General features: G+C 40.3%; 1 protein-coding gene across 1 annotated transcript; it reads right to left on the bottom strand.

Moving 5' to 3' along the window:
• Positions 1–2,084: 2,084 nt before the first annotated feature.
• Positions 2,085–12,536, bottom strand: LOC106611746 (sphingomyelin synthase-related protein 1). Its single transcript, XM_014212290.2, has 6 exons — positions 12,360–12,536; positions 8,947–9,534; positions 7,203–7,298; positions 6,734–6,851; positions 6,386–6,536; positions 2,085–5,291 (listed from the first exon to the last, which is right to left on the bottom strand). Exons 2-6 carry the CDS (start codon positions 9,513–9,515, stop codon positions 4,984–4,986), a joined length of 1,242 nt encoding a protein of 413 aa, XP_014067765.1. The 5' UTR covers positions 9,516–9,534; positions 12,360–12,536; the 3' UTR covers positions 2,085–4,983.
• Between the last annotated feature and the right edge of the window lie 163 nt (positions 12,537–12,699).

Here is a 12,699-nt window from a genome sequence, read left to right as displayed (position 1 = left end):
AGGCTGTCAAATCAAAGGCACTCTTTCAATATAAAGTTGTCTTTGACATAAATGAAAATGTGTTATTTTGCCACTTTCACAAGGTTGGAGTAATAACATGTTGAACTGCTTAAGAAATTGGCTAAAATCTAGGTTGCCTTTAGATTTCGAGAAAATTAACAACGAAGGAAGAATTTCTCACTTCTCTCATTGACTTTTCAAACCCCGGCCTGGTCTGTTTCGCAAGCGTTCCCGGAAGTCTCACGATGTTGCGCCTCTGGATTTAGAAACTGTGACACTGCTCATACTCTCACAGACGCAACAATGGACAGATACAATGTTGCGTCCTCTAACTATCTTTATGGAGAAACCGCAACAACAAAACAACCCACAGGACCCTGTAAATGTAGCTGTCGTTTCTTTGCCTGTCTAAAACAAAGCAGGATGGCCTGAGTTATGCGTTAATTTGATTATTTGTAAGTCCATATTTGAGTATTACGTTAGTACAAGACTAAAACACTTGAAAATGTATGTATTTATTAACTTAATGCAATTGTCTTCACGAACAATATATCTGGAAACTGGAAGCAGTCTTTATCCTCACCATAGCAACCATGGTGCTTGGCTTAATATGTAGCCCAGAACCATATATTTAAGCCATGTTTCCATTGCCACTTTGAAGTCAACCTTTGTGGGCTAGCTAAAATTGTTTCCACTTCCTCCAGAAATGTAAAATGATGCCATGTTGATAGGCAGCCAATATGTGACTGCAGCTGGCTTCGCTAATGTTGCTAGCAAGATGTTGAAGAATGTAATTCATCCTCACCATGCTGTAACTAACGTCATCCCCAAACTTAGAACCATGTATTTAGTTTGCTGACGGTTGCTAGCTAGCTAAACAGTTAGCGTCGTCGCTAGAATAACAGGCTAGCTAGCTTAAGTCCTCCCTTGCTTGTCATGGCATTGGCTATTAGCTAACCAAGCAAACGAGACAACGTTTGATATGATTTAGCTAACTTTCAATACGACCTGACCAACTACAATCCATGCTAGCTCACGTTAGCCAGCTTCTTTCAACTCTGTTTTGCTAGCTATCTTTAGGTAATTTTGAATATTGTTTTAGCTCTATACATTCAGAATAGCATTGTTGAAATATTCACAGTGTTATGTTAATGGTAAGCTAACATGGCTGCCATAGAATGTTGAAGTGTAATGTAAATGCTTCATAATGCACAAACCGCACTGTCTCAACTCTAAATACATGGCTCTCTGCATGTACACGTTTTTATAAACTTTATTTCAACTAGGAGTCCCACTGAGTCCAAGGTGTCTTTTGCAAGGGAGCCCTGCATCTTACATGATAGGTCTATATTAATAATTTAATAATATATAAATAGCTATTTAAATATATTAAAGTATTTCTGGTAAAGCAGTCAGATTTTGTCTGTACAGTTAGTTTCAGGATGTTTGTATTTTGTTCACAGCGGGATTACTATAACTGGGGTCAGAAACACTTCAAGAAACCTGAACTAACGTTAGATATCTAGATAAACTACCAGCATTCTGCAAGGCAAGGAATTAGAGTAGATGTGAGATCAGAAATTAAACATTGTTCTGAGAATGACAACTGTGCTTGCTGAGTGCTAGCAAACTAGCTTGATGAGTGTCGTTGGAAAACTCTTCTGGTGGTCAAAACAGAAACAGGTGTTCTAGCTAACTAAACAATACACAGTGTTACACTGAATCAGCACTTTGACCGTCAGAGAACTTGACCTGAAGTGACATTAACTAAGCTAATGAGATCAGGATGAACACACATGCTTTTTTCCCCTAGCAGAGACCTGACATGTAAACTCAGTCATGTAAGTATGTTAAATTGTGTAGCTAACTGAATTACTGCCTTGCACACATCCTTACACACAGGGCTCCGGGGGGACTTTTCACGAAGTACAGTTCTTGGATCAGCTTCACCTCCCCAATACTAACCTTAACCATTAGTGGGGGAAATGCTAAACTGATCCAAGATCAGTATCTAGGGGCAACTTCACCCTACTCTCACTCCAAACCCTTCTCGATTGAAGAATCACATCCAAGACGACAGACCCTTGATTTCTACTGTTTAATAATGGTAAAGATTGATTAACCCAATACAACCACAATGGCTGTTATTGCTACATTTTCATTACATTGGTAGTCAATTACTGTATCATGAAGATCAGTAACATACCGTTATAACCACACCAGTGATAAGGATTAGTAACATTTTATTAGAGGGGGTTAAAAGTGACAACTAAGAACAAATTCAAGAGAGAAAAGCCATCATTCATAAGTATGTATCTAACATCTTAGCAGAAAACTATGAATTTGCAGCTAGCTACCTAGCTAGCATGCACATGAGCTGGCATTACTCAAACCAAAAGATTTATGCATTAGGAACTAGTTGGAATTATAAGAAAGGTGGGGGGAAAAGGTAAAGACTCAACCAGTAACGGGTTACAATCTAGGCCTGGTAGTACTAGGAACTATTCCACAGCTGAAATTCCAAATAAAACATGATGGGATGGATATAGGACAAACCCACTGGACTCAAACTGATTGAAACAACATTGCTTCTACGCCATTTCAATAAAAACATTCAATGTGATGACATTGAATCACCGTGGAAAACTGATTTGCAAAAAGTTATCAAACGTGAAGGAATTTCAGGAACTGTATAATTGTTTTATTTCATGTTAGTCGACAACGCAATCAAATGTAAATCATAACTAGATGTTGAACTCACGTTTGTGCCCAGTGGGAAGTAATACTTCATTGTTTTACAAATATGTACTAAGTGGGTTGTAACCAATACCATCAATGGCAGTTTCAGACCTGATTTGAGTAACTGTGGGGGACTTTGTGATGGTTTGCATTTGTTTTCCATGATTTGGGTGAAAGGGTGATTCTGAAATAAATCCTATACATAAAAGCACATTGTGTTTCAAACAAATATAGTTCCGCACAACTGTAAACATATTCCTGCTTAAGTGCATGTTGCAATAACCTTTTAGTACATCAAATACCTATAAAAAAAAATTATTGTATTTACATATACCAAATGAAATAAATTAAGATGCAGTCAAAATTAAGTACAAGGGATCTGTGGAAGAAGTAAAAATACAATTTTTTTCAATTACTTTGTAGGGATTGTTATCCTTGTATGTTATTCTTATCGTGAATCTTGGTCAATTACTAAATTACTATTTTACAAGCTAGTACAAAACTCAACATTTGAGATATGCATTTCGTACACAGACAATGTTACTATAACAACTAAAGCTATTGGCAAATGGAATGGTATTTAAAACAATTGTTCACCATTTTCCATTCCATAGTTTTGGCTGCTTTTTGCGATCTCCTAAGTAACGACCCTGGTTACGGTAAGGTCTAGTTAGGACAAGGCAGGATAATAACTGAACAATACAAATATTATAAAGGAAACCAAAACAGTTCATTTCAAAATGAGCCATGAATGACTCATTCAGCATTCTAGTAATACTGTCAAAACCACAGTCGTGTCTTAAGGAATGCAGAAGCTTTACACACTACCTAAAGAAACAATGGCAAACAAGTAACAAGACCAGTCACAACATCTTGAACTATGATATTGCTATACATAAATTCAGCAACAGTATCATCTGTGACGTTTTGATATTGCCTTTAAGGTGGTCCATACTTGTATTAGAACTAGAGTCCAGATAAAACATTGAAAGAAACATGTCAATAATATTATGAAAAGTGCCCTAACTTCTCAGGATATCTAGTGAACACACAAGAGCCTATTTCACTATAACGCTGTTGAATTTTAGATTTCAACAAACTTTACTGACTTAAAATAATGTGTTTGGTTACAATAGGCTGCCTGAGAATTCTGCTTTTATGTTTCCCCAAACCTATAGCTCGCCGTTACCCCCAATTTTCTATCAGGTTGCAAGTTAAGAGCTTTTAAGGCTCACACACATTGCAACGAATGTGCATCTAGCGTTAGTCTGCCGATCATTCACATTTTTCAAGCGATTCTACATGTAAAATGAGTGTGCACTTGGTTTGCAAATTATGTTGTGGTGCTAACTACTCCCGACCAGCAAACCCTATTGGTGTGTCTGAGCCCTTAAGCATCGAAATGGTAGCCTGGTAGTAGCAGATCAGTTTGTGCTTTAGTCAACTCCTCTGTCAAGTTTGTCGTCATGCCATAATCAGATTGTATACCATAACAACAGAAGAGGAATTGAATAACTCCTCTGTCAAGTTTGTCGTCATGCCATAAACAGATTGTATACCATAACAACAGAAGAGGAATTGAATAACTCCTCTGTCAAGTTTGTCGTCATGCCATAATCAGATTGTATACCATAACAACAGAAGAGGAATTGAATAACTCCTCTGTCAAGTTTGTCGTCATGCCATAAACAGATTGTATACCTTAACAACAGAAGAGGCACTGACTAAAGCACATACGTATCTGTAACCAGATTATTGATCTTGTGGCAAAAGTTGTGAGAAATGTACATTTAAAACTCATCCCTTTTCAAACGAAGAGAGAAAATTGATGAAAGGATGAGTCCCAAATGGCACCCTATTCCCTATGTAGTGCACCACTTTTGATCAGAGCCTTATGGGCCCTGGTCAAAAGTAGTGCATTACATGGGTAATAGGTTGTCAATTTAGACACAAGCCTTACTTTAATCCCTTTTAACAGGCTGACATGGGACAGAATATGAGGAGTCACATCTCTCAGTCTGTACCCGGTCACACCATGGCAAAAATAGGATCCCACAAGCCATCTCAGTTAGCAATCTCTTGTAGATATTGGAATATAAAGTTGATATCACATAACCACAGTTAGCAACTTCTTTCAGAGGGCAGTAGCAAAAATAGCACGACAGGGCTCAAAGTCACCAGTAGTGTCTATTAGATGAGATCAATGTCCTTGTGGCTGCATCGCAGACAGGGGTCCTCTACCACCTAGTACCCAATCATCCTCCTGATCATGGCGGGTTTAGAGAAGGGCCAGCCGTACTCGTTGGGCACAGGGCCGTTGACGTTGCATTCGAAGAAGGAGAACATGGGGAACCAGATGCGGGCCCTGCGACTCTGCTGGTAAGCCCTGGTGTTAGCCAGCGTGTGGTAGTACAGGAAAAGCCTGGTTGTGATGTAGAAAGCTATGAAGACGTCGATGGAGTAGTGTTCATGGGCCGCCAGGATAAAGAAGATCCCAAACAAGTTTAGGACCCAAGATAAGGTGTGGATGAAGTTCCAACCCCTCGGTGTGTCTGTTGATGTACACATAAAAGCAGCAAATTGATAAGTTAGAAAGTTGAATTTCAGTTTGTGTCCCAAATGACACCCTATTCCCTTACATAGTGCACTACTTTGGACTAGAGCCCTATTGCCTCAAAAGTGCATTGAATGACATCTTTATTGATTCTGGTCTCAGTGTAGACCCATTATCTGTATGCGATTTTCAAATCAATCACACTTAATTTATAGAGAACATTTCTTACAGAGGATGCATTTCAAAGTGCTTAACAAATAATACAATAAAAAGGTAAGAACATTAAAAACCTAATACATTTTCTAAAATGAGAGAAATTCTAATAGAATAGTAAAACAATAATAAATTAACAGTGGACATGAGACTAATGAATTAAAATAAATAAGATGTATAGAATGTGATCAAATAGTATGGCTAAAAGCACACCAAGTAAAAGCACGGCTAAAAAGATTATACAGTAAAAAAAGTGACTGTTTCTGAGGCCCCTCCACTCCGGTAGGCTGTTCTAAAGGCCAGGACCATAATGGCTAAAGGCAGCCTGACCTTTGGAAGAACTAAAAGGCCAGACTGACTGGATACATATCTTAAAAGCATATCATACACGTATTCGGGTGCAAGGCCACGTAGCGCTTTGAAAAGCTTTAAAAACGTTTTTAAATTAACTCCAAAACTAGCAGGCAACAACTTCAGGGACTTTAAAATAGGTGATATGTATGCTCTCCTTCTGGTCTTCGTTAGCACACATGCTGCAATTAAACAGTTTCAAATCTGTCAGTGGCTCAGTTGGTAGAGCATGGAGCTTGCAACAACAGGATCGTGGATCTGATTCCCACTGGGGTCACCCATTCGGAAAATGTATGCATGCATGACTAAGTCGCTTTGGACAAAAGCGTCAGGTAAATTGGCATATATTACTATACTGTAAGTGGTCTGGTCTTGAAGCCCTTCATGCAGTTACAGCTAATGGACACATGATGGTAGCAAAGGGACAACACATGATGTACATAAGTTCTTCCCACTTACAGTCAATTACAATTATTGTCTGCAACAGGTGACAGTGAAAGTAACAGGAAAATGATATGGAACACTTACATTCTGTCACAAAGAAGTTGAGCATGGTGATGACCACTGTGTGACCGCTGAACATGTAGTCACCACATGTGTGGACACCTGTGAGAGACATTCCAAATCCACTCCAGATGGCCAGAGCTCGATGCAGTTTTGCCCACATGTCACCATATATCTGGGGGAAAGAGAAGTGTCACTATTGAGATTTTACCCTGTCGTGAGAAGAAAGAAAATTGCTACCCATAGTGTTTGTACAGTGCGGCCAGATTGTATCTATAAAAAGCTACACATGTGTGTGTGTTATGATGACATCATCCTCAGCCTGGAGGAAATGCTGATGTGTGTGTGCACATGTGCATGGAGCTGTAGTACCTTTCCTGAGCACTGCAGGTGCTGTCCTGGCACTGACAGGGAGGTGACGAACATGGTGATGCAACGCAGCATGAACACTGTCCCCATGAGGCTGCACAGGCGCCGCAGCAGAACTGACCTTCAGCAGAGCAGACGTTACACATGAACTAGACCAGTGGTTTTCAAACCTCTCCTCTGGGACCCCCGCAAGTTTCACAACTTTGTTGTAGCCCTGAACTAAACTCACTGATTCAAGTAGTCAAAAGGCATAATAATTAGTTGTGGTGTGCTAGCTCTGGAATAGTTCAAATAAATGGAACAGGTGGGTGTCCCTAAGGAGAAGTACAAATGTTTTGTTTTTTTTAAACCCTGGACGAGGTAAAACATTCTACAATTCTATTCATTTCATGGTGAAATTCTAGATACTAGTTTAAATAATGTCTAGGCTATAGGTGTGACGAACATATTTCCCTATGGACCAGTACTCTACCTGTGCTTGTGCAGCAGCAGAACTAGCAGCCAGATATTACACAGGATCACTCCACATGCCTCTGCCATGGCAAAGGCCCATGGTATTCTAGGTACACTGTTAAGAGAAATAAATGGTTATTGGCTAATCTACTTAGATGCAAGCTGCCTGGTATTGAGCATTTTGATTATTTTCCCAGGCTTGGCTAATGTTTATGAAGTATCACAACCATTAACAGATAATAGCCAATAATAATAATAAGAAGAAGAAGAATATTACGCTATCAACATTCAATATGACTTCATTGGAAAAACAAAATAGCCTAGTAGATGCAAACAGCAAGCCTAATCCAGTGCAACTGGAGAAACACACCTGACAAACCTGCATGAGGTTAAGGCAAATGGCAAGGCGCCTCTCGATTGCACCAAGATAAGCCTCTATGTCAGGTATGACAACCTGCAACTCTGCCAGTCAGATGATAAACGCAGGGAGCCTAGGGCAACATTTAGCCTAGTTGCTGCTTTCTCATTTAATTGTTGATTTTATTTAACCTTTATTAACTAGGCAAGTCAGTTAAGAATACATTCTTATTTACAATGACAGCCTACCCTGGCCAAACCCTAACCCGGACAACGCTGGGCCAATTGTGTGCTGCTCTATGGAACTCCCAATCACGGCCAGTTGTGATACAGCCTGGAATCAAACCAGGGTATGTGGTGACGCCTCTAGCACTGAGATGCAGTGCCTTAGACCGCTGCGCCACTCGGGAGCCCACATGGTATAGAGAAGACGGACCCACTGGTTGCCCTCTAGGTTACAGAGAGCTGGTAATCCCAAACTACCAGGTGTGAAACAGGGAAGTGACTCAGGGGGTATGCTAATTTGGTATAGAGCAGACTGAACTCACTCTATTAAATTAATCAAAACAGGAACATTTTACATTTGGCTCAAAATTCAAAAAGAAATGATCTTAACAGAGATAAATGTCCTCCTGTGTGCTACCTATATTCCAAGCCCTCTGACACTCCTATCAGAACACAGCAAAATCAGTCTACTTGAACAGAGCAATACTCAATCATGAGGCATCAAAGCCAAAGGAACTGAATAATATTAAGAAATGCTATAGCTGGAAGGAATGTAGTGTGGAAACCTACCAAAAAACAAGCCCACTCATCTTGCCAACAGTAATCTGAAACGTTATCACACCATGAGTAAATCCAACTACACTCTCAGTTAGAACAAGCTGGATATTCAAGTCCTGTGTGGCTCAGTTGGTAGAGCATGGTGCTTGCAAAGCCAGGGTTGTGGGTTCGATTCCCACGAGGGACCAGTACAAATAAAGTATGAAAATGTATGCACTATCAGTTCCACTGGATAAGAGTGTCTGCTAAATGACAAATTGTCAAGAGCAATGGGAGTCATCATGAACAAAAGGTCAAGCAAGCAATCTACTCAAAGTAGGAGAATTCAAGAAAACCGTTAATGGCAGGGCATGCAATTTAGATTCATAACAGGCTATGGTTGTGTCCCAAATGGCACCCTATGCCTGTATAGGTGAAACACTGGACACCATTGCAAAAACAAACAAGAGTTCATATTGGACAAATTCAAGTAGCGTAAGTTCAGTTTGCTTGTTTGGTTCCTAGTAAAATGTTATCACCACAGCATCAGTTATGTTGACATTCGAAACAGAGGTGTTTGCTGAACAAGCTCAAGTAGGTCTACATGTACATTACTTAGGATGTGGGGATCAACAGCAACCCACCTGTCTAAGAAAATGTCCGGCAAGGGCGGGTAGGTGCGCATGTCCGGCACCCTCTCGTGCACGATCACCATGACGAAGGAGGTAAATCCAAACACGAACACAACATAGATGGCACTAAGCGCTGTCTTCCAGTACTCAGGGTCCAGCCTCCTGCTCCCTCCATGCTTGTACTTCCCATTTGTATACTGAAGATACTGCTCTCCAACCGGTGCAGTGTCTGTGTTAGAGTTATCACACTCTCTACTGGAGTCTCCATTGCAGTGCCAGTCCCCACCGCCACCCTGAGGGGAGTGTCCGTCGAACGGGACCCCCAGCTCCTCCAGGATGTCCAGGTTTTGTTTCTGCAGCTTGCGGAGGGACACCATCAGCCTCTTGATGTCCCCCAGCACCTTGAGCTCAAGCGGGGGAGAGCGTAGGTCATACTCGCTGAGGGTGAGTAAGGACATGCCATCCAGACGGTGCTTGTTGCACAGCAGGTCTACATAGTGGCAGAAGCCCTCGTCCTTCAGCCACTTGGCTACATGCTTGGTGGTCCACTGTCGGATGTTCAACTGGGTGCTGCTAGACATCTCCAGTTCACTCTGAAAACTGTAAAAAACAAACAAAAGATTAATCTTGACTCCAAGAACCAAATCTCACATGTGCCCTTATCACATGTGCCCTGTCACGGGATAAATGCATATCACGTGAAAAGATATGAGGAATAAAAAAGGAAGTCCCCAAAACTATTGTAGCAGTCAGTACCCAGTACTTTTACGAAAGAGAAAACACTGCAACACTGTGTCATTACATAGAGAACTAGTCATCCACCATTTCCACTGAATCAGCATTTCAGAAATACTGTTGGTTCGCTATAAAGCCAAGCAAGACTTCAACATGAGTCAATTCAAATTTTGTCACATGCGCTGAATACAACAGGTGCGGACCTTACCGAAGTGCTTACTTACAAGCCCTTAACCAACAATACAGTTTAAATAATAGAGTTTAAAAAATATTTAGAAAATATTTACTAAATAAATTATAGTAAAAAATGTTAACGAACACAATAAAATAACAATAACGAGGCTATATACAGGGGGTACCGGTACAGAGTCAATGTGCGGGGGTACAAGTTAGTCGAGGTAATTTGTAAAGTGACTATCCTAAGATAATAAACAGTGAGTAGCAGAAATATCACTGACAAAAGAGGCACATACTATCCACTGCTTCAAGACAAACGTCACCTTCTCTTCCCATCTGGTTGTTAAATTGTGGTCACTAAAAACTATTTTCCACTGAAACATATGTGCTCCTAAGAAAGGACTTAGCCTAGCCTACAGTACATACAGTACACAGACTTCAACTTATGTACTTATCTACCTATATCCCTCAAGTACAGAAACTGTGTGTCAAGCTGATATTGATGACAGACAAAGGAACAGAAACAGTTGCTTAATCTTGAGAGGCACACCCTCCATTATTCCATTGTGGAATACCAGAGTTGTTACATATAGGGTAAAGAGCAACTTGAACTAGACTGCTTGCTTCTGTTTAGAGAACAGAGCAACCATCCATTACATTCTTTCAGGTGGGACTGTGTGTCATAAGGACACATTTTTTAAAAACTTAATAAAAAGACAGGCCAACAATGCTGAACAAAGAAAATCAAAGCAACATGCAACAATTTCAAAGATTTTGCTGAGTTACAGTTCATATAAGGAAATCAGTCAATTGAAATAAATTCATTTGGCCCTAATCTATGGATTTCACATGACTGGGCAAAGGCCCACCCACTGGGGAGCCAGGCCCAGCCAATCAGAATGAGTTCTATATTACAGAAAGCATGATGGTACACTTACTACGTGCAAATGCTAAAAGAAAGGAACAAGGTGGGTAGATAACTAAGTGTATCATTGTAGCAAAGTATTTATAAACAAAAAAACAGATCTTTGAAACTTTTCGTTCATTTTTGTTCTGTTATCTATACATTTACATTTAAGTCATTTAGCAGACGCTCTTATCCAGAGCGACTTACAAATTGGTGCATTCACCTTATGATATCCAGTGGAACAACCACTTTACAATAGTGCATCTAAATATTTTAAGGGGGGGGTTAGAAGGATTACTTCATCCTATCCCAGGTATTCCTTAAAGAGGTGGGGTTTCAGGTGTCTCCGGAAGGTGGTGATTGACTCCGCTGTCCTGGCGTCGTGAGGGAGCAATACAGGCATAAATGATTTTGGCCCAATAGGCCTGGCATATTCCCATGTTCAAGGAGCTTTCCATTTTGATTGGGTTATTTTGCCTAAAAACCTTTAGGCCTACCTATAGTTGTTGTTTTTTGTGAGCATTTAGAGGTTTTTAGCGGAGCAGTTGGAAAGAGGCTGGAGCGCCTGAGCGGGGCTCAAGCACCACTCCATGAGCGGGATTTCCAACTGCTCAACTCCATCATAAATCATGGAGTTGGGCTAACTTGGCAGAGGACAGTGTTCTAGTGACACGAAGTACGATTATTTTTACTAACTCAGATCTTTTCGACTCCTTCATTTAAAATAACTAATCTTTCTACTCAGTTCGTTCATTTGGGTCTGATGAACTGAAAAGTAGAAATAGTAATGATTCTACAATTCTCTCGTTCACAATAAGGGGATTATTGGAGCAGTTATTTGTGACAGACTTGTAAAACCGTGTTTTAAACAATGTACATGTGTTGATTGTTAGGCATACAAATAAGATAATGTCTTAGGACATTTGTGGCCGCAACCAGACTAAATCGTGAACGACTTGACAGAACGCATTACTTCTCTGCAGTGAGGGTGATATGAACACAATATCGTTCGTGGGCTGCAGCAGCACCCCAACCGATTCGAGTTCGAGTTTGTTGAGCAGAGGATGTGTATGTTTAAGTTCTACAAAACTGTGTCCATCATAATAATCAATTAATTCTTGAACCATGTATTTTTATTCTCTGCCTGCACATCACTACTGTGTACAGTGTCCCTGGCAATACAAACTGTCCCCATGTGATGGCATTTCCACACTTAAGTATTGCACCCATTAAACGCAATACAGATAACTTGTGGGCTTTTAACTAATATCAAATACACAATACACAGAGAATGATGGTGACATCTCTGGCAACAGCCTAGTCTTTAGCAGGCCAGGCAGGGATGACGGTGGCTACAGTAGTTAGCTGATACAGTTGAGGACTTTAGTTAACTGACATTAGCTAGCTAGATAGTTAACTAACTACACGACTGACTGATATACCAGTAAGCTTGCTGTGTAGCTACCTAAAAATATGCAAAACACATTTCCATGCTCAGAATACATTAGCTAGCAACAAAGCGTACATTCAGGCATAGCGTACCAGTTGGCTAGCATGCTAACGTTAGGCTGATACGTTAGCTAGTAATCTAGCAGTAAATACTCACCAGAATTCAGATTCAACTTTTAGCTGCCGCGGCGAGTAATATGACTAGCTATATGGCATCTCACTTGAATCTGACGAAGCTATAGTTACGTTTAGTGCAATAAGAGGATTGAGGCAAATCATTTCGCCCGGCTGCTGATTATAGTATCTGCTTTACTGTTGACATGACCAAAAAGGAGCGACGACCGTAAATACTAGAAGAGCTGCGCACAGGCGGGCAAGTCAGTTTTCTTGTACTATGACCTCTACTGGTGAAATTACAGTATCGGTATGCAAAGCACAGTAAGTAGTCCAATGCATTGTTTATGACCCATAAAAATAACATATAACATAATGTAGAA

This window comes from Salmo salar, chromosome ssa01 (genome assembly GCF_905237065.1).
Source record: "Salmo salar chromosome ssa01, Ssal_v3.1, whole genome shotgun sequence".
Lineage (NCBI taxonomy): Eukaryota > Metazoa > Chordata > Actinopteri > Salmoniformes > Salmonidae > Salmo > Salmo salar.
The sequence above is the reverse complement of the archived record's forward strand: the minus strand, read 5'-3'. Positions and strand labels throughout refer to the sequence as shown.

Coding starts and splice junctions, on each gene's coding strand:
- LOC106611746 (XM_014212290.2), bottom strand. CDS start 9,515: ATGTCTAGCAGCACCCAGTTGAACATCCGACAGTGGACCACCAAGCAT. Junction 6,852..7,202: donor CTGCTGCTGCACAAGCACAG/GTAGAGTACTGG, acceptor GCTCTGCTGAAG/GTCAGTTCTGCTGCGGCGCC. Junction 6,537..6,733: donor ACCTGCAGTGCTCAGGAAAG/GTACTACAGCTC, acceptor TCTTTCCCCCAG/ATATATGGTGACATGTGGGC.